This window comes from Artemia sp. Qi Xiang Cuo, chromosome 1 (genome assembly GCF_049724085.1).
Source record: "Artemia sp. Qi Xiang Cuo chromosome 1, ASM4972408v1, whole genome shotgun sequence".
NCBI lineage: Eukaryota > Metazoa > Arthropoda > Branchiopoda > Anostraca > Artemiidae > Artemia > Artemia sp. Qi Xiang Cuo.
Genome location: NC_142794.1, coordinates 76,016,848 through 76,044,106, shown reverse-complemented (window position 1 = coordinate 76,044,106; position 27,259 = coordinate 76,016,848). Strand labels below are relative to the sequence as shown.

Here is a 27,259-nt window from a genome sequence, read left to right as displayed (position 1 = left end):
GTTTTTTCCTGTATGATATATATTATCAATATGGACGAACCTAAGGACTGCTTATAAAAGTGATTTAAACAAGTGGGTCAGTCACATATATTTCAAACATCCGGGTTGTAGCAGTAGCTAGCAACCTAGTAAGAGACGATCACGTCCAAAGTTAAGAAATACAATAACCCATAACTCCTAAAAATGGAATCAGATCATAATAAAAAGTACACGATTAGATTCACGTTATAAGACCACACAGACTATACATGACGTCTGTTAAAAACAAAACAAATTTAAAAACATCTAAGAAACCAAGAAACCTTAATCAAGAATCCTATTATTAAAAAAACCCCGCTGTTATGACTTTTGCCCAAGCGACTGTTTAAAGTAAAATTTGGTGTCTTTTGTGCGTTACATCATAGTGTATACGAAGATACAGTTTTGTCAAATCTGCTGAAGCAAAAAAAAACACAATAAAGAGCTAATACAAAAATGTTTTACATTGAGGTTGAAGTAAATGGTGTTGAGCTTACTGGAAGAACTGTCGGTACTAATGGAAAAAAAATATTTACTTTCACCATCTTGGAAGTTACTCACAGAAGTTGTTTGTAACAAGAGAATTCAACAAAGTTCTCTAAACTCCATGTAACCAAGTTAAACGAGGGAGCTTTCACTGGCCCCGAAATAAGAAAACTTCTAACTGATTTCTTCTTTTTGGAAACAAAGGAAGACAAGGAAAAAGAAGCATAAGGGAAAGAAAAAACAAGAATAAAACGTTTCCCAAGAAAAAATATTAGACCTTGAATTGTTTGTAAATATTGGAAACATTTTCTGATTAGTTGTAAGAAAGTACATAAATTTTAACTCATTCTAAATATTCGAATGCAATTGAACTTTTGCAAAAATTTAAGCATTTGATTTTAATTTGTACAAAAACTATGTGCGATGGAATGTTTTGAAGTCATAGTAAAAAAATTTGACCTTAATACATATAATTCGGTGAAAATATGTCATACATCTGATTTTGTTTTTGTTTTTTTTTTGTTTTTTTTTTGCACACCTGTGTTATCAAGAGCTTGAAGCCAAACTGGGTTAACACACATCATAATTGCAGTGATTGCTGCAACCTAGTAAATAGTGTACCACGGCCGGAAGTAACCAAAAGTATAAAAATGTGTTTTGAAAAAAATCTGCGTAGTCAGAAGAAACTTCCATTTGAAGGTGATTCAGCTATAGTAATTATCATTTTGATCGATTATACAGAATGGTTACAAAGTCGGGATGCTTACAAATTTAAAGATTTTAAAGATTTATATAAAGATTACGTTGAAAAAACAAGTTTTTTCAACTGAAAGTAAGAAGCAACATTAAAACTTAAGACGAATAGAAATTATTCCGTATATGAAAGGGGTTGCCCTCTTCTCAATACCTCACTCTTCATACTGAAGCTTTTTAGTGATTTTAAAAAAGCTTCTTATAGTTCTAACTAAACGGCCTTTGTGTTTCAGGAGTCGTTCTTAGAGACTTGGGACGAAAAATCAATCTTCAGTGTAAAGATAAGGGTACTGAGGAGGGGATTAGTCCCCTCATATCCCTAAGAATTTTGTTTGTTTTAAGTTTTAATGTTTTTCCTTACTGTCAGTCCAAAACTTTTTTTCATTTAATTTCCGATCATTTTTTTTTACCAATAACAGGAAATACAACTCCCCCTCCATAGAAAATTGTATCCCTCACGAAAATTCCCTCAATAGAAAGTTCCTCCTACATAAAATACCCCTCCCCCTGCCAGAAAAAAATCACACTAGGCAACTCCATTCTCGCTAAATTTTCCCGTCGGAAAATTCCTTGCAGACGATTCCGCATGAAAAGTTATTCTTAGCACACTTTCACTTGATAAAACACCTTAATTTCTAATAATTTTTCAGCTGATGCCGATTTGAAATTTCCGGGGAAAACGTTTTCCCGGAATCACCCCCAAACTCCCCAGTGGAAAATTGCTCCCTTAGAAACTGCCCCCGTAGAGTATGTCTCCCACAAAAAATTATACCATTGAGAATTTCTCGTGTAGACCCCCCCCCCCCCACAAATATATTTTCTTGACAACTCCATTCCGATGAAACTGTCCTCTCGACAATTACTCTTGAATTTTCCTCGTGTAAAATTGAGTTGGCAAAGAGAAAGTAAGAGAAATAAAAAGACCTTAGCATAGGATTTCAAGCAAATTCCCCCAGGGTGAAACTTCCCTAGAAAGTTCAAGCCCCGAAAACTTCCCTCACCACTCAAGAGTACCAACTTAAATCCTTCTTCTTTAGACAGGGCCATCGTTCGATCTGGGAATGGAAAATGACATAAATAAATAAAATATCAATAGTTGTATGTATCCAGACTTTGTGGACACCCTGTAGTAGCAAAATTTAATTCTATGAACAAATTTTATGAAAACTTCAAAAGAGAGCATAAAACCCCTCAAAAATGACGTTGGATTGAAATAAAAATTACACTATTGGAATAGCCATTGTTGAAAACCACTCATGTGAAATTTACCACAAGAAAAGTCAATTTTTTGCACTGAAAACAATGAAGTAATATTTTTGTTAGCCACTAGCGGGAGACTAGAACATAATGGAAAGGTGTTCAAAGGCTCATTTGGAATATATTTTTTATATTTATTCACTTTTTATTCATTTTTCTTCATAAAATCATCGCTAAGTGCCACAATACACCCAAAAAGTATAGCTTTTTATGGAATGGAAAGGCTGGGAGGAATGAAAAGTGTACCATTATAATCTTCATGATTAAATTTCTCTCGACAGCTTCAACATAAAATGCCGTGTGGCACCAAAAATAGCGTTTTTTGGTACAATTTCTGGAGTAAAAATGCTGGAAAGCATGAAAAAGGTGCTACGCAAATCTACACGGTCAAATATCAACAACCAGAGATTTAAAATAGTACCACCCCTCACAGCGCCTTTGGCAATCAAGTAAAGAGTAAAACCACAACCAATAGTAACCGAAAAATTAAAAACAATTTTGAGCTTTCTAGTGGGATAAATTTGAAGCTGATACTGAAATGGTATCTATTATTTTGAATAATGTTAATAGCAAAAGATTATTACGAAAAGTATTTTATTGGAATTTCAAAAAAGAGCACGAAACCCCTCGATAATTATTTGCTATGAGGAGGTTGTGGTTGTCTCTTCCTCTTCGTCTGTAGTCCAACACAGCCATAGACATGCACTCATGTAGGGTAAATTTGAATTGAATTGATAGCGTAAAGATAATAAAGTTTTTCTTCTTTCTTTGGACTTCATTTTCCACCTCGAGAATAAAGGCCAGAAGTTTAGCTTGCAATTATCAAACCTTGACTTCTCTTACTCGCTTCTGTTTTTTGTTGTTGGTTTTTCCACACTTTTTTTAGTCAATTTGAGTTCTCTTAAAATGTTCTCATAGTTTGCCAACTTTGGCCTTTGAAGAGGGATATTTCCTTAAAGATACTTCTTTTCACTATATTTCACGACAAAAGAGCATTTTTATATTTTTATTAAAAAAGTTAAAAAACAAAATTGCTTTTCCCCCGTAGATTTTAAAAAACGTATATTTTCAAAAATTTCAAAATTTGTAGTTACCGTGCGTAGAAATATTCTGTATCTGAAATATAAAAGAAAAAAGCTAATGTCTTTACATATGAATTGGATGTAAAAATATCCACAAACGGGATATTTTTTTCTTTCCGCTTGATTTTTCTCCTCAGCTAGCTGGGCACTGGAAAATCATAGAGAGCTGTATAATAGCTCATTTTAAAGGAAATTGCAACATCTAGTCACTTTTGTAATAAAAAATAAAATACTTTTTAAAGTAGAATCAATTTTGTCAAAAAAATTGCATTTTTGATGTATTTTCATACTGCAGTCTTTTCAAAGATATTTGAATTTTGAAGCAATCAAACAGTTCATGGTAATGAAATCTATAGTAATAATAGCTACTTGTCTCAATAGTAACCGACACTCCTGGAACCAAAATTTTCTTTTTTGGCTTAATCGCTAAAGTTATTATGTAAACTGCAAAAATAATTATGATGTCTAACCAGTAATAGTAATTTCTTAATTTAAACTACAAAAATACTTGAAAATTTTATAATTAGTTTTACTTTTTGTCTCCTGGAACCAAAATTTTTTTCATCTAAGTTCAAAGTTATTTTTGTATCCTGGAACCAAATTTTTTTTGGTTTGTAACCCGTAAAGTACCTATCTCCATATTATTGTCTTATAATTGCAATTATTTTAGTTTTCAGTCCAAAATCGCTAAACTTATTATGTAAAATGCAAAAATATTTATGGTGTCTAAACAATAATACTAATTTTTTAATTCAAACAAGAGAAATACCTGAAAATAGGATCCGGGTTGCAGCGGTAGCTAGCAACCTAGTAAGAGACGATCACGTCCAATTTTAAGAAATATAAAAACCCCTAACTCCTAAAAACAGAGTCAGATCAAAACAAAAAGTACACCATTAGAACCGCCTTGTCCGAAACCCCTATAAAGGAAACTTACCGCCCTGCGGCTTGAATAACAAAGAAAATATATTGGCTTGATAATCAAGAAAATTGACTTTAACCACGTTATTCTCCACAAACGGGATATTTTTTCTTTCTTTTCCACAGATAGCTTGGCACTGGAACATCGTAGAGAGTTGTTCAATGGCTCATTTTAAAGGAAATCTCTAGATCTAGCGCTATTTGTACTTGATTTTTTTTTTAATTAATTTTTTTTACGAAAAACTTAATTTTTTATATACAATATTAAACAATGACGTCATAGTCTTTGGATGTAGTTAGTACATAAAGTCTGGATCATCGAATTAAAGCTGAAACTAAGTAAAGAACAATTATGCCTCCATATATTCACAGTGATCTATAAAATTTCCCATTACATCTATAAACTGTTCCACAGTTGCCGGTTCATACCTTGGAAGCTTTTCACTAAACATGCAACATTTCTTTTGGATATTACTATGAAGTTTTGCGAAAGCATCTCTAGCTGACTTTTCAACAAAATCCATTCTTTCAGAGATAATTTTAATCTTTAATTTTGAACATTTTTCGTAATCCCGGTAAAAAATTCGTAAAATTTTTCTAAATTTACTAAGATCCGCCAGCATTGTTGCCATGTTTTTGGACTTCTGAATATAATTTTTAATTTTGCCCTTATGCGTTCTTTGCAGCTTGTGTAAACTGCAAAATATCCATGGTATCCGAGCAATAGTTTGAATATTTCAATTCAAGCTAGAAAAATACCTGAAAATGTTAAAATTAGTTTTATTTTTAGTTAGGTTCTAACTACCCGATGTGGAATTTACTATGTATTTTCAGACCAAAAAATTCAATTTTTTAATATATTTCATTTTTCAGTTTAGAATCGCTAAAGTTATTATGTAAACTTCAAAAATATTTATGATATATGAGCAATAATTTTAATCTTTTAATTCAAACTAACAAAATACCTGTAAATTTAAAAATTAGTTTAATTTTTTGTTAGGTTATGGGTACATGATACGAGTCTTAAAAAGTTTCAATTAGATAAGAATATTATTTCTTGTTTTGTAATAAGATGCGTTCTAATAGAGTTATACGTAATTTAAAAAAACATTACTATACAAAAAACAGAGACAACATCTTGAAAAGAGAAAAGCAAAGGTATTCAACTGACAAGGCGTATCGAGATGCGAAAATTGAGAGAGCCAAACAAAAGAGTAAGGAACGGTATGATAATGATAAAGATTACCAAAACAAACATAAGAAAAAACTTGCTACCAGAATAATGGGTAGATACTGGGGTGACAAAAGCTATAATGAAAAAATTAAATTCTCTGCGAGGTTTTACCGAAGAACACATAAAGACAAAGGGATAAATTACATTCAGAAGTACAAGAAAATAGCAAAAATGCAGGCTGATCTTTGTAAATTGAGAAACAGTTTACGAATGTTTTATCGGTATCATCAAAAATATTAAAAATTACAGATCAAAATTCTCTTTGAAAGAGCTGATGTTGTTGAAAAGTCGGCTAAAAATTCTTTGGCAAAGCTTCATAGTAATATCCAAAAGAAATGTTGTCAGTTTAAGAAAAGCTTCCAACGTATGGATTGGCAACTGCGGAACAGTTTATAGATGTACAATAAAGAACGACACCTTGCCCATGTTAACTAAAACATAAATAGGGATTATGTAATTTCCAATAGTATCATGGCTGTAGAGATGGCTGAAACCTAGTTACAATAAAAAACGATCATTGGAATAAAAAAAATTGCATACCTTTGGAATTAGCTAGCTACTTGATTATTTGAGACTCGTCTCTTACTATTTAAAAGAAGAAAAAGCCGTAGGGTTTTTCCTGTGTGTAATCAGTTTATTATCATAGGCAGCGCGCTAGCACTGCCTGAGTAAAGAACGATGTGGGCACAATGTGTTTTTTTTCCGGGTTGCAGCGATAGCTAGCAACCTAGTAAGAGACGATCACGTCCAATGTTAAGAAATATAAAAACCCATAGTTCCTAACAAAGGAGTCAGATCAAAACAAAAAGTACACCATTAGAACCGCCTTGTCCGAAACCCCTGTATAGGAAACTTTCTGTCCCTTGGCTTGAACAGCAAGGGAAATATATTGGCTTGAAAATCAAGAAAATTGACTTTAACCACGTTATTCTCCCCAAACGGGATATTTTTTTCTCTTTTCCGGGTTGCAGCGGTAGCTAGCAACCTAGTAAGAGACGATCACCTCCAATGTTAAGAAATATAAAAACCCATAGTTCCTAACAAAGGAGTCAGATCAAAACAAAAAGTACACCATTAGAACCGCCTTGTCCGAAACCCCTGTATAGAAAACTTTCTGTCCCTTGGCTTGAACAGCAAGGGAAATATATTGGCTTGAAAATCAAGAAAATTGACTTTAACCACGTTATTCTCCCCAAATGGGATATTTTTTTCTTTTTTTCTTTTCCACAGATAGCTTGGCACTGGAACATCGTAGAGGGTTGTTCAATAGCTCATTTTAAAGGAAATTAATTGGGTTAAAAATCTATAGTAACTAAAATAAATTATTTCTAAAAGAGAATAAATTTTTCCACCAAAAACTGCATTTTTGATGTCTTAATAAAGATCGAACTCTTCCCTATACTAACTTGCATACGCAACTTCACTATAGTTAAGATTACAGTATTTATATTATGCATCATTATAAAGTATAAAAGGTTCAAATGTTCGAAGATTATAGAGTTAAAATTTTTCCCACCCCGGGAATCGAACCCGAGCCTGTTAAGTGAAAGTTAACTATCCTAGCCACTAGACCCTATTGAACCATAAAGAAGTATGATTTAAGAGCCATATGCGTATTATTATTTCACCATACCAATTATAATAAGGCCAAAACAAAATCGTCGACTTGCAACCTTACTTTTGACACATTAGTTAAATCTTCATCAGGCTTAAAAAATGTTTTGCTAGTTTTACACGAAAGAACGAACCTTAGTCCATATACAATAAAAGAATGACACCTTGCCCATGTTAACTAAAACATAAATAGGGATTATGTAATTTCCAATAGTATCATGGCTGTAGAGATGGCTGAAACCTAGTTACAATAAAAAAAGATCATTGGAATAACAAAAATTGAATACCTTTGGAATTAGCTAGCTACTGGATTATTTGAGACTCGTCTCTTACTATTTAAAAGAAGAAAAAGCCGTAGGCTTTTTCCTGTGTGTAATCAGTTTATTATCATAGGCAGCGCGCTAGCACTGCCTGAGTAAAGAACGATGTGGGCACAATGTGTTTTTTTTCGGGTTGCAGCTATAGCTGGCAACCTAGTAACAGACGATCACGTCCAATGTTAAGAAATATAATAACCCATAGTTCCTAACAAAGGAGTCAGATCAAAACAAAAAGTACACCATTAGAACCGCCTTGTCCGAAACCCCTGTATAGGAAACTTTCTGTCCCTTGGCTTGAACAGCAAGGGAAATATATTGGCTTGAAAATCAAGAAAATTGACTTTAACCACGTTATTCTCCCCAAACGGGATATTTTTTTCTCTTTTCTTTTTTTTTCTTTTCCAGAGATAGCTTGGCACTGGAACATCGTAGAGGGTTGTTCAATAGCTCATTTTAAAGGAAATTAATTGGGTTAAAAATCTATAGTAACTAAAATAAATTATTTCTAAATCCGGGTTGCAGCGGTAGCTAGCAACCTAGTAAGAGACGATCACGTCCAATGTTAAGAAATAAAAAAAACCCTAACTCCTAAAACCAGAGTCAGATCAAAACAAAAAGAACACCATTAGAACCGCCTTGTCCGAAACCCCTATAAAGGAAACTTACCGCCCTGCGGCTTGAATAACAAAGAAAATAGATTGGCTTGATAATCAAGAAAATTGACTTTAACCACGTTATTCTACACAAACGGGATATTTTTTTCTTTCTTTTCCACAGATAGCTTGGCACTGGAACATCGTAGAGAGTTGTTCAATGGCTCATTTTAAAGGAAATCTTTAGATCTAGCGCTATTTGTACTTAATTTTTTTTTTAATTAATTTTTTTTACGAAAAACTTAATTTTTTATATTATAATAAAGAACGACCTCTTGCCTATACTAAATTTTATACGCAACTTAATTATAGTATAGGTTAGTAATTCCACAGATAGCTTGGCACTGGAACATCGTAAAGAGTTGTTCAATGGTTACATTAAAAGACGATAATTCGAATAACATACAACTGCATACATTGGACTAAGTTAGCTACTTGATTGCTTTAGGTTCGTCTCTTACTATTTCAAAGAAGAAAAAGCCGTAGGCTTTTTCCTGTTTTCAGAGTTGTTTATAATAAAGATCGAACTCTTCCCTATACTAACTTGCATAGGCAGCTTCACTATAGTTAAGATTACAGTATTTATATTATACATCATTATAAATTATAAAAGGTTCAAATGTTCGAAGATTATGGAGTTAAAAATTTTCCCACACCGCAACTCGAACCCATCCCACTTAAGTGAAAGTCAACTATCCTAGCCACTAGACCATATGGGACCATAAAGAAGTATGATTTAAGAGCCATATGCATATTATTATTTCACCATACCAATTATAATAAGGCCAAAACAAAATCGTCGACTTGCAACCTTACTTTTGAATATTAAGGAATCATTCCTTTATTCGATATTGATCGCTTACTACAGGCGGATTTGAACCCGCAAACCTCCAATCATGAGGCATACTTTTACCCATTGTGCTGTAGTAAGGTATTCATCAATTAGATTATTCCACAAAACTGTGTATATACAGATAAATAGACTTTGATAAACGTATTCTAATGACAATCTTTGAAACTTTTTAATTGAATCGTTTAAAATTAGATCAAATACAGAAATGACGAGGCTTTTCGCCTGAATACTATCAAGTCTGCATCGATCCAGAGACACGAGTGATGATTTGTGTCGCAGAAATCATATTGAAAAGGATACTGTTTACAATATGTTGAAAAGATACAAAGGGATTAATTTTTTTTTAGGAACAGATGAGAAAACATGAAAAAAGTGATTAAATTCTACTAGAGTTTCTATAGAAGCTGCAGGTTGACGAAAAACACACAATCTTGCTTCATAAGCCTGTCCAAGCACAATTCGACTCCGGCTAATAACAGGCAAACCAGTTTATCTTAGTTCGGGATCGCAAAAGTTATTATGTAAACTGCAAAAATATTTATGGTATATGAGCAATTATTTAAATTTTTAAGTAAAACTAGAAAAATACCTGGAAATTTTAAAGTTAGTTTAATTTTCTGTTAGGTTCTAACTACCTGACGCGTGATTTAATGTGTATTTCCATAACAAAAATCGTTTTTTTCTTATTTTAGTTTTCAGTTCAGGATCACTTAAGTTATTATCTAAACTGCAAAAATACTTGTGGTGTCTGAGCAATAATTTCAATATTTAAGAAAAGCTAGAAAAACACTTGGAAATTATTAAATTATTTTTATTTTTTGGTAGGTTCAACTACTCGACGCGTGATTCAATGTGTATTTCAATAAAAAAGTCAATTTTTTTCTTCTTTTAGTTTTCAGTCCATGATCACTAAAGTTATTGTGTAAACAGCAAAATTATTTATGGTGTATGAGCGACAAATTACATTATTTGATTCAAACTAGAAAAACGCTTGAAAATTTTTAAATTGGTTTTGTTTTTTGCTAGGTTCTAACTACTCGACATGGGGTTTTATGTGACATTAAAAAAAACACTTATATAAAATAATGGTGTCGAAACAGATAGACAAAGAAAAAGAGACACAGCTCGACTTGTTAAATTCAGATCTGTCTTGTAGCATTTGCACTAAGGTATTTGTGAAACCCGTTAAACTGCCATGCACGCATACGTTCTGCAAAACTTGTATCCTTCAATGGGAACTGAACCGAAAGGATTGCCCCCATTGTGGATCGAAGTATGAAAAAGTGTCCTGTGAAGATGCTCTTTTAGCAAGCATTATAGAAAAACTCATTGGATCTACTTATCCTGATAATGAAAAAGACAAAGAAAAAGAGACACAGCTTGACCTATTAAATTCAGATCTGTCTTGTAGCATTTGCACTGAGGTATTCGTGAAACCGGTCAAACTGCCATGCTTGCATACGTTCTGTAAAACTTGTATCCTTGAATGGGATACAAGTATCCTTGAATGGGGACAGAACCGAAACAATTGCCCCTATTGCGGAACGAGGTATGTAAAAGTGTTCGGTGAAGATGCTCTTTTAGGAGGCATTATAGAAAAACTCATGGGATCCACTTATACTTATAATGAAAAAAAACGAAGAGATGAACTTACCAAGTCACATAATGACCTCGAAAAGCAAATTCGAAAAAAAAGGCTATTATGTAAACTGCAAGCTTTACTGGTGGTATAGGCACTTTGATTTTTTAAATAACCTCCTAGCAAAAGTGAAACCGGAAAAAAGGTTGATGACCGACAAGATTTAAGTGTGACCTCTGCTGGATGTGGGCAACCCGCCACTAGTACCATACAGGTCAAATGAAATTATGTCAAATGGAATCCTTGCTATGGGGGTCCTTCCAATGGGTGGATTAGGGTATACAATAGGATTTTTTCTCAGATTACATGTATTACAGCTATTTATGAACCCCTTAAGTTTAGTTAGAGCTGATGGGACATAAAAGCACTGCTTCAATTTGTGAAAAGTCTTTTTAATTCCCAGGTGTCCGCCTATCTCTGAATGGAAATATTTAAATGCGGGAATTTCGAGATGTCAGCGTATCCTCCTCTTTCGGGGTAACGGGAATCCTTTGAGCAAGGATTCCCGTTGGATTTTAAAAGTTTGTAGATATTGTGAGCTCTTATGATCACAATGTAGTTTAAATTTCCTACCCACCAAATAATGTCTTAATTTATCTAGGTGATGAATTATTGACAATAGCTCAAGTGTCTTTTTTAGATAATCTAAGAATTCCTGTGCTTCTTTTGACCAAATAATCTTTTTTGGGTTTCCTCAAGTAAGGTTAGTTAGGGGCTTAGCTATCTGGGAATTGTTTTGTATGAATCTTCGAAATTAACTACAAAGTCCCAAGATACCTCGTAACTGTTTTATAGTTCGGGGGGCCTTGAGATTCTCTACAATTTTCACTCTTCTGGATCCAGGGCTATTTGGCCCTGCGTTACTACTCCCAAAAATTTATTTCATTTTGCAACAAGTTTACTTTTTTCGGCCTGCATTTTAAATTTCCCGCTCTAAACTTTTCAAATACCTTGGATAGGGTAATTAAATGGTCTTCAGCATTCTTATCCATGAAAATTACGTCATCCACGAAGTGAATTATGTTATTTAGACTTCTTAGTAGGTGAAGCAAGGGTCTGCATAATGCGCTTGAATTTCTTTTGAGTCCAAATGGCACTCTTAAGTATTCATAAGAACCGCATTCTGTTGTAGAGAATGCTGTTTTGTATACGGCGGCTTCTGCTATTTTTACTTGGTGGTATCCCTGAGTCAAGTCCAGGGAGGTGAATATTTTATTATTGTTTGAAATCGAGTCTAAGATTTCATCTATTCTGGGAAGTGGGAATTTATCGCTAACTACTTGTTAATTTAAGGCTCTGTAGTCTACCGCTAATCTAAGGTGTAGTCTACCACTAATACTAATCACTTGCTACCTTCTCATTCATTTCGGACCCATAAACAAAGATTTGGAAATGGTTTTTATAAGTAATTATATTACTTATAATTGTTTTGTACTCATATTCAGCAATTGTAACTCATACTCATATTTAGCTTTATATTCAGCAATTGTTTTGTACAAAAGCGATGGGGGTTAAATCTTTAGTCCACTATGAGAAATCAGTATTTATTATGGGGATTGACCAATTCCATGGAAAGGATTGGGGGAAAGTAGGTGCAATAGACTTTGTGGGTACAGGAAACTTCTTCTGAATATTGGCATACTCATCTGCAATGCCTCTATACATGGCTGGATTTCTTAACCAATTATGAAGGGTGTGTGAGCTATTTGATTCAATTTTTGTAAGATGTTTTATCAAGGGAAAGCTACGTCTCTCCCTCAGTGTTGTTAATCCACTCTCCATAAGCAGGAACTTGGTGCTTTTGGGTTTCCTAAGACCAAATATGAGACGTATTATATCGTTTGGCATTGTTTCAATTTTTTGCATCTGGGTCTTTGCACATGCACCAGAAACGATGAGCCCATAGTCAATATGGGGTCTTATATGTAATTTACAAAACTAGAGTAAGGTTTTCTCCTTACAGTCCCAGGGTGTAGAAAGAAGTCTTTTTAGTATAATTGTTTTCTATAGCATTTTTTTATTGTGTTTGAAATGTGGAGGTGGAAATTAAGTTTTTGGTCAAGCATGAGACATAGGTAATTAATATGATTATCTTCTGGAATAGTTGTTCCATTTAGAGTTAGTCTTGCATTAACATGATTTCGCTTTCGGTGAAATAGGATTATTTTTGACTTAGTAGGTGCAATGGGTATCCGGGTTGCAGCGGTAGCTAGCAACCTAGTAAGAGACGATCACGTCCAATGTTAAGAAATATAAAAACCCCTAACTCCTAAAAACAGAGTCAGATCAAAACAAAAAGTACACCATTAGAACCGCCTTGTCCGAAACCCCTATAAAGGAAACTTACCGCCCTGCGGCTTGAATAACAAAGAAAATATATTGGCTTGATAATCAAGAAAATTGACTTTAACCACGTTATTCTCCACAAACGGGATATTTTTTTCTTTCTTTTCCGCAGATAGCTTGGCACTGGAACATCGTAGAGAGTTGTTCAATGGCTCATTTTAAAGGAAATCTCTAGATCTAGCGCTATATGTACTTAATTTTTTTTTTAATTAATTTTTTTTACGAAAAACTTAATTTTTTATATACAATATTAAACAATGACGTCATAGTCTTTGGATGTAGTTAGTACATAAAGTCTGGATCATCGAATTAAAGCTGAAACTAAGTAAAGAACAATTATGCCTCCATATATTCACAGTGATCTATAAAATTTCCCATTACATCTATAAACTGTTCCACAGTTGCCGGTTCATACCTTGGAAGCTTTTCACTAAACATGCAACATTTCTTTTGGATATTACTATGAAGTTTTGCGAAAGCATCTCTAGCTGACTTTTCAACAAAATCCATTCTTTCAGAGATAATTTTAATCTTTAATTTTGAACATTTTTCGTAATCCCGGTAAAAAATTCGTAAAATTTTTCTAAATTTACTAAGATCCGCCAGCATTGTTGCCATGTTTTTGGACTTCTGAATATAATTTTTAATTTTTCCCTTATGCTTTCTTTGCAGCTTGTGTAAACTGCAAAATATCCATGGTATCCGAGCAATAGTTTGAATATTTCAATTCAAGCTAGAAAAATACCTGAAAATGTTAAAATTAGTTTTATTTTTAGTTAGGTTCTAACTACCCGATGTGGAATTTACTATGTATTTTCAGACCAAAAAATTCAATTTTTTAATATATTTCATTTTTCAGTTTAGAATCGCTAAAGTTATTATGTAAACTGCAAAAATATTTATGATATATGAGCAATAATTTTAATCTTTTAATTCAAACTAACAAAATACCTGTAAATTTAAAAATTAGTTTAATTTTTTGTTAGGTTATGGGTACATGATACGAGTCTTAAAAAGTTTCAATTAGATAAGAATATTATTTCTTGTTTTGTAATAAGATGCGTTCTAATAGAGTTATACGTAATCCGGGTTGCAGCGGTAGCTAGCAACCTAGTAAGAGACGATCACCTCCAATGTCAAGAAATATAAAACCCCCCAACTCCTAAAAAAAGAGTCAGATCAAAACAAAAAGTACACCATTAGAACCGCCTTGTCCGAATCCTCTATAAAGGAAACTTACCTCCCTTTGGCTTGAATAACAAAGAAAATATATTGGCTTGAAAATCAAGAAAATTGACTTTTACCACGTTATTCTCCACAAACGGGATATTTTTTTCTTTCCGCTTTTTCTTTCTGCTCAGCTAGCTGGGCACTGGAAAATCATAGAGAGCTGTATAATAGCTCATTTTAAAGGAAATTGCAACATCTAGTCACTTTTGTATTTAAAAATAAAATACTTTTTAAAGTAGAATCAATTTTGTCAAAAAAATTGCATTTTTGATGTATTTTCATACTGCAGTCTTTTCAAAGATATTTGAATTTTGAAGCAATAAAACAGTCCATGTAATGAACTCTATAGTAATAATAGCTACTTGTCTCAATAGTAACCGAAACTCCTGGAACCAAAATTTTCTTTTTTGGCTTAATCGCTAAAATTATTATGTAAACTGCAAAAATATTTATGATGCCTAATCAGTAATAGTAATTTTTTAATTTAAACAACAAAAATACATGAAAATTCTAACATTAGTTTTGCTTTTTGTCTCCTGGAAGAAATTTTTTTTTCATCTCAGTTCAAATTTATTATTGTATCCTGTAACCCGTAAAGTACATATCTCCATATTATTGTCTCATAATTGCAATTATTTTAGTTTTCAGTCCAGAATCACTAAACTTATTATTTAAACTGCAAAAATATTTATGGTGTCTAACCAATAATACTAATTTTGTAATTCAAACAAGATAAATACCTGAAAATTTTAAAATTAGTTTTGTTTTATGCTAGGTTTTAGATACTCGACACGGGATTTTGTGTGCTTAATAATTTTAAATCTTGAAAAAATATGGTCTCACGCGAGTGGAAAAAAAGAAAGAATAACCAAAAACAATATCAAAATAGAACAATCCAAATTTCTACTAATAGAAAACTTTACTACACAAAAAATAAAGCTAACATCCTGAAATATAAGAAAAGTTTATTTAAAAGAGATAAAAATGCCACCAAACGCACTAAAGCTCGAGCACGCGTAAGGATTGCTACTAAGATGTCTTGTGATCCAGGATTTAAGAAAATGAAATATGACAGAGCAAAACAGAGGTATCTTACGGATCAGGGGTATCGAGAAGGGAAAATTGAGACAGCGAAACAAAAGAGCAAGGAACGGTATGATAACGATATAGATTACCGAAACAAACATAAGAAAAAAGTTGCTACCAGAATAATGGGTAGATACTGGGGTGACAAAAGCTATAATGAAAAAATTAAATTCTCTGCGAGGTTGTACCGAAGAACGCATAAGGACAAAGGGAAAAATTACATTCAGAAATACAAGAAGATGGCAAAAATGCAGGCTGATCTTTGTAAATTGAGAAACATTTTACGCATGTTTTATCGGGATCACGAAAAGTATTCGAAATTACAGATTAAAATTCTCTTTGAAAGAGCGGATGCTGTTGAAAAGTCGGCTAGAAATGCTTTGGCAAAGCTTCATGGCAATATCCAAAAGAAATGTTGTCAGTTTAACGAAAAGCTTCCAAGGTATGGATTGGCAACTGCGGAACAGTTTATAGATGCAATGGAAAATGTTCGACAACACAGTGAATATACGGAGGCGTACTTCTTAGAAAATTCGTATATTAATTTTGGAAGGAGCAATTGCAGTTTATGTAGCAGCAATAAAAATATATATACAAGCATACCTATCAACAGCGAAGGAAAAGCAATGTTTTTCAATTATGGCGAAAACGAGCCTGTTAGGATTATTAGTAAATGTGTTTGTAAGACTAATGATTTAGAACAAATTCCTGGAACACCGACTCAAGAAAAAAGCATTTCTAACTGTGTTTTAAACAGTTCGTTTAGTTCTACTGAATATTTGGCAAAAAATTCTCTGTGTAGTAGAACACACTGTCCTGAAAAGTACGAGACAACTATTGAAAAATGCTCTAAAACTAGATCTGACAAGGAAATTATGATGGCTGAAGTCACCTATAACAATCTGAGTAAAAATTCAAAACCAAAAATTGGGCAGCAGGTTACTTGGCAATGTCACCCTGATATCTGCAAGCTCTATCCGACGGATATTGAATTATGTCAAATTCTTTTTGATATCCTTGAAAACAATATAGCATTAAAATTTTCAACTGACAAAGTGGTTAATTTCTACCTTGGCGGCTTGGATTATTGTGAAATCAATTACAGGGACACAAGAAAGCATGGGCATTCGTTATACTGTAGCCCAAATGAGGGATGTCAGAGCTATTTGCGTTCTCTAAGGGCACTAGCTCCACATTTTCCTGTCTTGAACTGTTTCATTAATAGCGTATATAAGGCAGTATCAAAATGTAAGATTATACAACATATTAATCTACTAAAAGTCGAGGGCTCGTACAAGGAACTAAGTCATCACATAGAAGAAGTGTCAAGTAGACTCTGTCGTAATAATAGTCAAGACTTCATTTACGGTGATGGCAATATTAGAGTTTCTGTGGATGAAAATACAATAATAAAATTATTTGGTGAGAGCCTTGATAAGGTAGCTAACATTAGGGATGTATACCCCACAATGCATTGTGACAGTTGTGAGCAGATAAAGACAAATTACCAATTGAAGAGTCTAAGATCCCTTTCAAATAAGAAAGGTTTTGATGTAATGATGGCCACGATTTTAGAACACCTACAACAGGACATACCCAAAGATGACAGAGAAGAACTAATTCAATGTACAGGTTGGAAAGAGGATGTCATAGATTCATTCTTTGTCTGTGATTACTGTGCTGGGAAAATGTTGAAAAGTCAGGAGAATGTCCGATCAGTATTAAATAACCTTCATATAGACTGTACACCGGAATGTATAAAGTGTTTAAATAATTTTGAAATGGCAATGATTCGATTTGTAATGCCTTGTCTTACGATCGTCAGATTAGGGCAAGTAACTGCATTGAAGAGACCTAGAACAGAACTTGTTGACGCTCTTAAGGGGAGATACAATAAAGAACGACACCTAGCCCATGTTAATTTAATAAAGATCGAACTCTTCCCTATACTAACTTGCATACGCAACTTCACTATAGTTAAGATTACAGTATTTATATTTTTACATTAAAAGACGATCACTGAAATAACAAACCATTCCATACATTGGACTTAGTTAGCGACTTGATTGTTTGAGTTTCGTCTCTTACTATTTAAAAGAAGAAAAAGCCGTAAGCTTTTTCCTGTTTGTATTTTTACAATAAAGAACGACACCTAGCCCATGTTAACTGTGACATAAATAGGGATTATGTAATTTCCATATCCGGGTTGCAGCGGTAGCTAGCAACCTAGTAAGAGACGATCACCTCCAATGTTAAGAAATATAAAACCCCCCAACTCCTAAAAATTACAATAAAGAACGACCTCTTGCCTATACTAAATTTTATACGACACTTAATTGTAGTTTACGTTATCCGGGTTGCAGCGGTAGCTAGCAACCTAGTAAGAGACTATCACGTCCAATGTTAAGAAACATAAAAACCCATAGTTCCTAACAAAGGAGTCAGATCAAAACAAAAAGTACACCATTAGAACCGCCTTGTCCAAAACCCCTGTATAGGAAACTTTCTGTCCCTTGGCTTGAACAGCAAGGGAAATATATTGACTTGAAAATCAAGAAAAGTGGCAGCTACTACAACATTCTGCCTAAACGGGATATTTTTTTTCTTTTTTTCTTTTGTATCCAGAGATAGCTTGGCGCTGGAACATCGTAGAGGGTTGTTCAATAGCTCATTTTAAAGGAAATTTTATAATAAAGATCGAACTCTTCCCTATACTAACTTGCATACGCAACTTCACTATAGTTATATTACAGTATTTATATTATGCATCATTATAAATTATAAAAGGTTCAAATGTTCGAAGATTATAGAGTTAAAAATTTTCCCACACCGGGAATCGAACCCGAGCCTGTTAAGTGAAAGTTAACTATCCTAGCCACTAGACCATATTGAACCATAAAGAAGTATGATTTAAGAGCCATATGCGTATTATTATTTCACCATACCAATTATAATAAGGCCAAAATCCGGGTTGCAGCGGTAGCTAGCAACCTAGTAAGAGACGATCACCTCCAATGTCAAGAAATATAAAACCCCCCAACTCCTAAAAAAAGAGTCAGATCAAAACAAAAAGTACACCATTAGAACCGCCTTGTCCGAATCCTCTATAAAGGAAACTTACCTCCCTTTGGCTTGAATAACAAAGAAAATATATTGGCTTGAAAATCAAGAAAATTGACTTTTACCACGTTATTCTCCACAAACGGGATATTTTTTTCTTTCCGCTTTTTCTTTCTGCTCAGCTAGCTGGGCACTGGAAAATCATAGAGAGCTGTATAATAGCTCATTTTAAAGGAAATTGCAACATCTAGTCACTTTTGTATTTAAAAATAAAATACTTTTTAAAGTAGAATCAATTTTGTCAAAAAAATTGCATTTTTGATGTATTTTCATACTGCAGTCTTTTCAAAGATATTTGAATTTTGAAGCAATAAAACAGTCCATGTAATGAACTCTATAGTAATAATAGCTACTTGTCTCAATAGTAACCGAAACTCCTGGAACCAAAATTTTCTTTTTTGGCTTAATCGCTAAAATTATTATGTAAACTGCAAAAATATTTATGATGCCTAATCAGTAATAGTAATTTATAATAAAGAACGACCTCCTACCTATACTAAATTTTATACGCCACTTAATTATAGTATAGGTTAGTAATTCAACAGATAGCATGGCACTGGAACATTGTAGAGAGTTGTTCAATGGCTCATTTTGAAGGAAATTAATGGGGTTAAAAACTTTTTGTAATTACAACAATTATTTTTATTACATTAAGAAATTTTATATGTTCCTTAAGAAATCATCATAAGTAAAAATTTCCCATACAGAAATTGAACTCAAGCCTACTGGGGGAGAGCTATCCCAATCCGGGTTGCAGCGGTAGCTAGCAACCTAGTAAGAGACGATCACCTCCAATGTCAAGAAATATAAAACCCCCCAACTCCTAAAAAAAGAGTCAGATCAAAACAAAAAGTACACCATTAGAACCGCCTTGTCCGAATCCTCTATAAAGGAAACTTACCTCCCTTTGGCTTGAATAACAAAGAAAATATATTGGCTTGAAAATCAAGAAAATTGACTTTTACCACGTTATTCTCCACAAACGGGATATTTTTTTCTTTCCGCTTTTTCTTTCTGCTCAGCTAGCTGGGCACTGGAAAATCATAGAGAGCTGTATAATAGCTCATTTTAAAGGAAATTGCAACATCTAGTCACTTTTGTATTTAAAAATAAAATACTTTTTAAAGTAGAATCAATTTTGTCAAAAAAATTGCATTTTTGATGTATTTTCATACTGCAGTCTTTTCAAAGATATTTGAATTTTGAAGCAATAAAACAGTCCATGTAATGAACTCTATAGTAATAATAGCTACTTGTCTCAATAGTAACCGAAACTCCTGGAACCAAAATTTTCTTTTTTGGCTTAATCGCTATGTTGCAGCGGTAGCTAGCAACCTAGTAAGAGACGATCACGTCCAATGTTAAGAAATATAAAAACCCATAGTTCCTAAAAAAGGAGTCAGATCAAAACAAAAAGTACACCATTAGAACCGCCTTGTCCGAAACCCCTGCATAGGAAACTTTCTGTCCCTTGGCTTGAACAGAAAGGGAAATATATTGGCTTGAAAATCAAGAAAAGTGGCAGCTACTACAACATTCTTCCTAAACGGGATATGTTTTTCTTTTTTTTTTCTTTGTTTCCAGAGATAGCTTGGCACTGAAACATCGTAGAGGGTTGTTCAATAGCTCATTTTAAAGGAAATTAATTGGGTTAAAAACCTTTTGTAACTAAAATAAATTATTTCTAAAAGAGAATAAATTTTTCCACCAAAAACTGCATTTTCGATGTCTTTTCACACTGCAGTCTTTCAAACATAATCGTATACCAGCGGTAAGATTTGAACCCACGCCTCCGAAGAGACTGGTGGCTAACATTTTAATAAGAACGAAACCTAGCCCATGTTAACTGAAACTTAAATAGGGATTATGTAATTTCCATCAGTATCATGGCTGCAGAGGTGTCTGAAACCTAGTAAGATCAAACCATTACAGTAAAGAACATTTCATGTTAAAGATTTATCATTGATGCCATAATCTTAGTTTGTAGCCAGGTCGTCTCTTACTATTCCAAAAAAAAAAAAGCCGTAGGCTTTTTCCTGTTTGTAATCATATAGTAAAGAATGTTACAATAAAGAATGACACCTAGCCCATGCTAACTGAAACATCAATAGGGATTATGTTACAATAATTACATAAAGGAATTTACATTAAAAGACGATCACTGAAATAACAAACCATTCCATACATTGGACTTTGTTAGCTACTAATTGATTGTTTGAGTTTCATCTCTTACTATTTAAAAGAAGAAAAAGCCGTAGGCTTTTTCCTGTTTGTATTTATAGTTAAAAAACGAACTCAAGTCCAAAGAAACTGAACCCTGTGGTTCATTCATATTATCTTCATTATTTTAGCTAGAATCCGGGTTGCAGCGGTAGCTAGCAACCTAGTAAGAGACGATCACGTCCAATGCTAAGAAATATAAAAACCCATAGTTCTTAAAAAAAGAGTCAGATCAAAACAAAAAGTACACCATTAGAACCGCCTTGTCCGAAACTTCTGCATAGTAAAATTTCTGTCCCTTGGCTTGAACAGCAAGGGAAATATATTGGCTTGAAAATCAAGAAAAGTGGCACCTACTACAACATTCTGCCTAAACGGGATATTTTTTTCTTTTTTTTTTCTTTTTTTTTCTTTTTTTGTATCCAGAGATAGTTTGGCACTGGAACATCGTAGAGGGTTGTTCAATAGCTCATTTTAAAGGAAATTAATTGGGTTAAAAATCTATAGTAACTAAAATAAATTATTTCTAAAAGAGAATAAATTTTTCCACCAAAAACTGCATTTTGATGTCTTTTCACACTGCAGTCTTTCAAACATAATCGTATACCAGCGGTAAGAATTGAACCCACGCCTCTGAAGAGACTGGTGGCTAACACCAGTGCCTTGGACCACTCGGCCAGGCTGCCTCTCATAAATCCGGGTTGCAGCGGTAGCTAGCAACCTAGTAAGAGACGATCACGTCCAATGTTAAGAAATATAAAAACCCATAGTTCTTAAAAAAAGAGTCAGATCAAAACAAAAATTAACAGTAAAGAACGAACTCTAGCCCATAGTAATTTATATATGATATTTCTAAGGGTTGCTGCAAACTAGTAAGAGATAAGAACGTCTCGTAGTCATGGTTCTCCAAGTTGCAGTGATAGGTAGCAACCTAGCATATCCAGATTGCAGCAGTAGCCAACAAGTTAGCAAGAGACGATAACGTACAATACTAAGTTATGTAATAGCTAAAAACTCCAGTAAATAGCTTAGATCAAATTTATGGTAAAATACGATCCTTAGAAGTTTACAAAAGGCTCGATACTATAAATAGGAATTTTGTAAGTATTTACATTAAAAGACGATCATTGGAATAACAAATCACTGTATACATTTGATTTAGTTATCGACTTGATTGTTTGATCCGGGTTCCAGCGGTAGCTAGCAACCTAGTAAGAGACAATCACATCCAATGTCAACAAATATAAAAACCCTTAAATCCTAGAAAAAGAGTCAGAGCAGATTAAAATATACACCATTGGAACTGTCTTGTCCAAAATTCTTAACATTGGACGTTATCGTCTCTTACTTGGTTGCTAGCTACCACTGCAACCCGGATATCAGTATAGGAAACTCTCTGTTCCTTGGCTTGAGCAGCAAGGGAAATATATTGGCTTGAATGTCAAGAAAAGTGGCAGCTACTACAGCATTCTGCCTAAACGGCACCTTTTATTCTTTTTTTCTTTTCCACAGATAGCTTAGCACAGAAAAATCGTAGAGAGCTGTTCAATGGCTCATTTTAAAGAAAATTAATGAAGTTAAAAACTTTTTGTAACTGAAACATAACTGGATTGCAGCGGTAGCTACCAACTTAGTAAGAGATGATCACGTCCAATGTTAAGAAATATAGAAACCCATAACTCCTAAAAAAAAGATTCAGATCAAAACAAGAAGTACACTATTAGAACTACCTTCTCTAACCGGATTGCAGTGGTAGCTAGCAACCTAGTAAGAGACGATCACCTCCAATGTTAAGAAATATAAAACCCATAGTTCCTAAAAAGGAGTTAGATCAAAACAAAAAGTACACCATTAGAACCGCCTTGTTCGAAACCCCTATTTAGAAAACTTTCTGTCCCTTGGCTTGAACAGCAAGGGAAATATATTGGCTTGAAAATCAAGAAAAGTGGCAGCTACTACAACATTCTGCCTAAACGGGATATTTTTGTTTTATTTTTTCTTTCTTGTTTTCCAGAGATAGCTTGGCACTAGAACATCGTAGAAAGTTGTTCAAAGGGTCATTTTAAAGGAAATAATATAATAAAGATCGAACTCTTCCCTATACTAACTTGCATACGCAACTTCACTATAGTTAAGATTACAGTATTTATATTATACATCATTATAAATTATAAAAGGTCCAAATGTTCGAAGATTATACATCGTAGAGAGTTGTTCAATGGCTCATTTTAAAGGAAATCTCTAGATCTAGCGCCTTTTGCACTTAATTTTTTTATTAATTATTTTTTCCATGTCACAGCGGTAGCTAGCAACATAGCAAGAGAGGATTACGTCTAATCTGGGTTGCAGCGGTAGCTAGCAACCTAGTAAGTGACGATCACGTCCAATGTTAAGAAACATAAAAACCCATAGTTCCTAACAAAGTAGTTTACATTAAAAGACGATCATTGGAATAACATACCGCTGCATAAATTGGACTTAGTTAGCTGCTTGATTGCTTGAGGTTCGTCTCTTTACTACTTAAGAACGACACAGATGTAAATTCTCTCATTCTTGATTAGAATAATGGTTAGATCGAAGCAAGCTATACGCAATTTGAAAAAACAGTACTACACAAACAACAGAGATAGTATCTTGAAAAGAGAAAAGCAAAGGTATTCAACCGACCAGGCGCATCGAGAAGTAAAAATTGAGAGAGCAAAACAAAGGTATTCAACCGACCAGGCGTATCGAGAAGTAATAATTGAGAGAGCAAAACAAAGGTATTCAACCGACCAGGCGTATCGAGAAGTAATAATTGAGAGAGCAAAACAAAACAACAAGATGTGTTATCACAATGATGAAGATTATAGACATGCAAAAATTGAGACAGCCAAACAAAAGTTCAAGGAGAGTTATCACAATGATGAAGATTACCGCATCAAATATAAGAAAAACCAAAAGCAAAGGTATTCAACCGTCCAGGTGTATCGAGAAGTAAAAATTGAGACAGCAAAACAAAAGATCAAGGAGTGTTACTGGGGTGACAAAATCTATAATAAAAAAATTAAATTCTCTGCGAGGTTGTACCGAAGAATGCATAAGGACAAAGGGAAAAATTACATTCAGAAATACAAGAAGATGGCAAAAATGCAGGCTGATCTTTGTAAATTGAGAAACATTTTACGCATGTTTTATCGGGATCACGAAAAGTATTCAAAATTACAGATTAAAATTCTCTTTGAAAGAGCGGATGCTGTTGAAAAGTCAGCTAGAAATTCCTTGGCAAAGCTTCATAGTAATATCCAAAAGAAATGTTGTCAGTTTAACGAAAAGCTTCCAAGGTATGGATTGGCAACTGCGGAACAGTTTATAGATGCAATGGAAAATGTTCGACAACACAGTGAATATACGGAGGCGTACTTCTTAGAAAATTCGTATATTAATTTTGGAAGGAGCAATTGCAGTTTATGTAGCAGCAATAAAAATATATATACAAGCATACCTTTCAACAGCGAAGGAAAAGCAATGTTTTTCAATTATGGCGAAATATAATAAAGAACTACCTCTTGCCTATACTAAATTTTAGACACCGCTTAATTATAGTATAGGGTAGTAATTCTAAGGTATTTTTCTAGCTTGAATTGAAGGAGTAAAGCTATTGCTCGGATACCATGGTTATTTTTGCAGTTTACAGAAGATGCAAAGAACGCATAAGGACGAAATTAACAGTAAAGAACGAACTCTAGCCCATAGTAATTTATATATGATATTTCTAAGGGTTGCTGCAAACTAGTAAGAGATAAGAACGTCTCGTAGTCATGGTTCTCCAAGTTGCAGTGATAGGTAGTCCGGGTTGCAGCGGTAGCTAGCAACCTAGTAAGAGACAATCACGTCCAATGTTAAGAAATATAAAAACCCATAGCTCCTAAAAAAGGAGTCAGATCAAAACAAAAGTACACCAATAGAACCGCCTTGTCCGAAACCCCTATATAGGAAACTTTCTGTCCCTTGGCTTGAACAGCAAGGGAAATATATTGGCTTGAAAATCAAGAAAATTGACTTTAACCACGTTTTTCTCGTCAAAAGGGATATTTTTTTCTTTTTTTTTTGTATCCAGGGATAGCTTGGCACTGGAACATCGTAGAGGGTTGTTCAATAGCTCATTTTAAAGGAAATTAATTGGGTTAAAAATCTATAGTAACTAAAATAAATTATTTCTAAAAGAGAATAAATTTTTCCAATAAAAACTGTATTTTTGATGCAGTGACGTCATAATTACTATATAAGATCATCATAGTTTTATATTAGAGCTATGACGTGAATAGAGTGACGTCATAATTAGTATATAAGGAAAGTCAAAACTGAAAATTCTCTCATTCTTGATTAGAATAATGGTTAGATCAAAGCAGGCTATACGCAAGTTGAAGAAAGAGTACTACACAAACAACAGAGATAGTAACTTGAAAAGAAAAAAGCAAGGGTATTCAACCGACCAGGTGTATCGAGAAGTAATAATTGAGAGAGCAAAACAAAGGTATTCAACCGACCAGGCGTATCGAGAAGTAATAATTGAGAGAGCAAAAGAACGGTATGGTAATGATGAACATTACAGAGAAGCAAGAATTGAGCAGGCTAGACAAAAGAGCAGGGAACGGTATGATAATGATGAAGATTACCGAAACAAACATAAGAAAATATAATAAAGAACGACCTCTTACCTATATTAATTTATATTCTTTATAAATTATATAAATTAATATTCTTATTAGCTTGTGTAAACTGCAAAAATATCCATGGTATCTGAGCAGTAGTTTGAATATTTCAATACAAGCTAGAAAAATACCTTAAAATGTAAAAATTAGTTTTATTTTTGGTTAGGTTCTAACTACCCGATGTGGGATTGACTATGTAGTTTCAGACCAAAAAATTCCATTTTTTAATATATCTTATTTTTCAGTTTAGAATCGCTAAAGTTATTATGTAAACTGCAAAAATATTTATGATATCTGAGCAATAATTTTAATCTTTTCATTCAAACTAACAAAATACCTGAAAATTTAAAAATTAGTTTTACTTTTTGTTAGGTTATGGATATTTGATACGAATCATAAGAAGTGTTATGAGTTTAAATAAAGTATTATGACGAGTCATAAGAAGCGAGTTAGTACAAAAAACAGAGACAACATCTTGAAAAATGAAATAGTAGAGATGAAAACACAACGACCTTTTACCTATACTAGATAAATGCTTACGCAAAGAAGATAATAAAGACGCCTACCATTCTTCTTAAAAGATACAGTAAAGAACAAGCCTTAGCCCATAGTAGCAGAAATAAGAATATCTAGGTTGCAGTGGTAGCTAGCAACCTAGTAAGAAACGCCAAATTAAAAGATGAACATTAGAAGAACAAACCATTGCTTATATTGAACTTAGTTAGCTGCCTGATTCTTTGAGGTTCGTCTCTTACTATTCCAAAGAAGAAAAAGCCGTAGGCTTTTTCCTGTTTGTAATAATACATTAAAAGATAACCATATGTGACGTAATCCGGGTTGCAGCGGTAGCTAGCAACCTAGTAAGAGACGATCACCTCCAATGTCAAGAAATATAAAACCCCCCAACTCCTAAAAAAAGAGTCAGATCAAAACAAAAAGTACACCATTAGAACCGCCTTGTCCGAATCCTCTATAAAGGAAACTTACCTCCCTTTGGCTTGAATAACAAAGAAAATATATTGGCTTGAAAATCAAGAAAATTGACTTTTACCACGTTATTCTCCACAAACGGGATATTTTTTTCTTTCCGCTTTTTCTTTCTGCTCAGCTAGCTGGGCACTGGAAAATCATAGAGAGCTGTATAATAGCTCATTTTAAAGGAAATTGCAACATCTAGTCACTTTTGTATTTAAAAATAAAATACTTTTTAAAGTAGAATCAATTTTGTCAAAAAAATTGCATTTTTGATGTATTTTCATACTGCAGTCTTTTCAAAGATATTTGAATTTTGAAGCAATAAAACAGTCCATGTAATGAACTCTATAGTAATAATAGCTACTTGTCTCAATAGTAACCGAAACTCCTGGAACCAAAATTTTCATTTCTGGCTTAATCGCTAAAATTATTATGTAAACTGCAAAAATATTTATGATGCCTAATCAGTAGTAGTATTTTCTTAATTTAAACAACAAAAATACAGGAAAATTCTAAAATTAGTTTTGCTTTTTGTCTCCTGGAAGAAATTTTTTTTTCATCTCAGTTCAAATTTATTATTGTATCCTGTAACCCGTAAAGTACATATCTCCATATTATTGTCTCATAATTGCAATTATTTTAGTTTTCAGTCCAGAATCACTAAACTTATTATTTAAACTGCAAAAATATTTATGGTGTCTAACCAATAATACTAATTTTGTAATTCAAACAAGATAAATACCTGAAAATTTTAAAAT

The 27,259-nt window shown here is 33.4% G+C and overlaps 1 protein-coding gene across 1 annotated transcript in view; it reads left to right on the top strand.

The window, feature by feature from the left end:
* The window catches only part of AdamTS-A (ADAM metallopeptidase with thrombospondin type 1 motif A), a 646,314-nt gene that overhangs the window by 546,297 nt on the left and 72,758 nt on the right, over positions 1-27,259 (top strand). The window contains exons 30-31 of the mRNA XM_089091831.1: positions 2,796-2,963; positions 10,348-10,740. Of these exons, the coding sequence (XP_088947957.1) occupies positions 2,796-2,963; positions 10,348-10,740 (561 nt within the window). The remainder of the gene's footprint in view (positions 1-2,795; positions 2,964-10,347; positions 10,741-27,259) is intronic.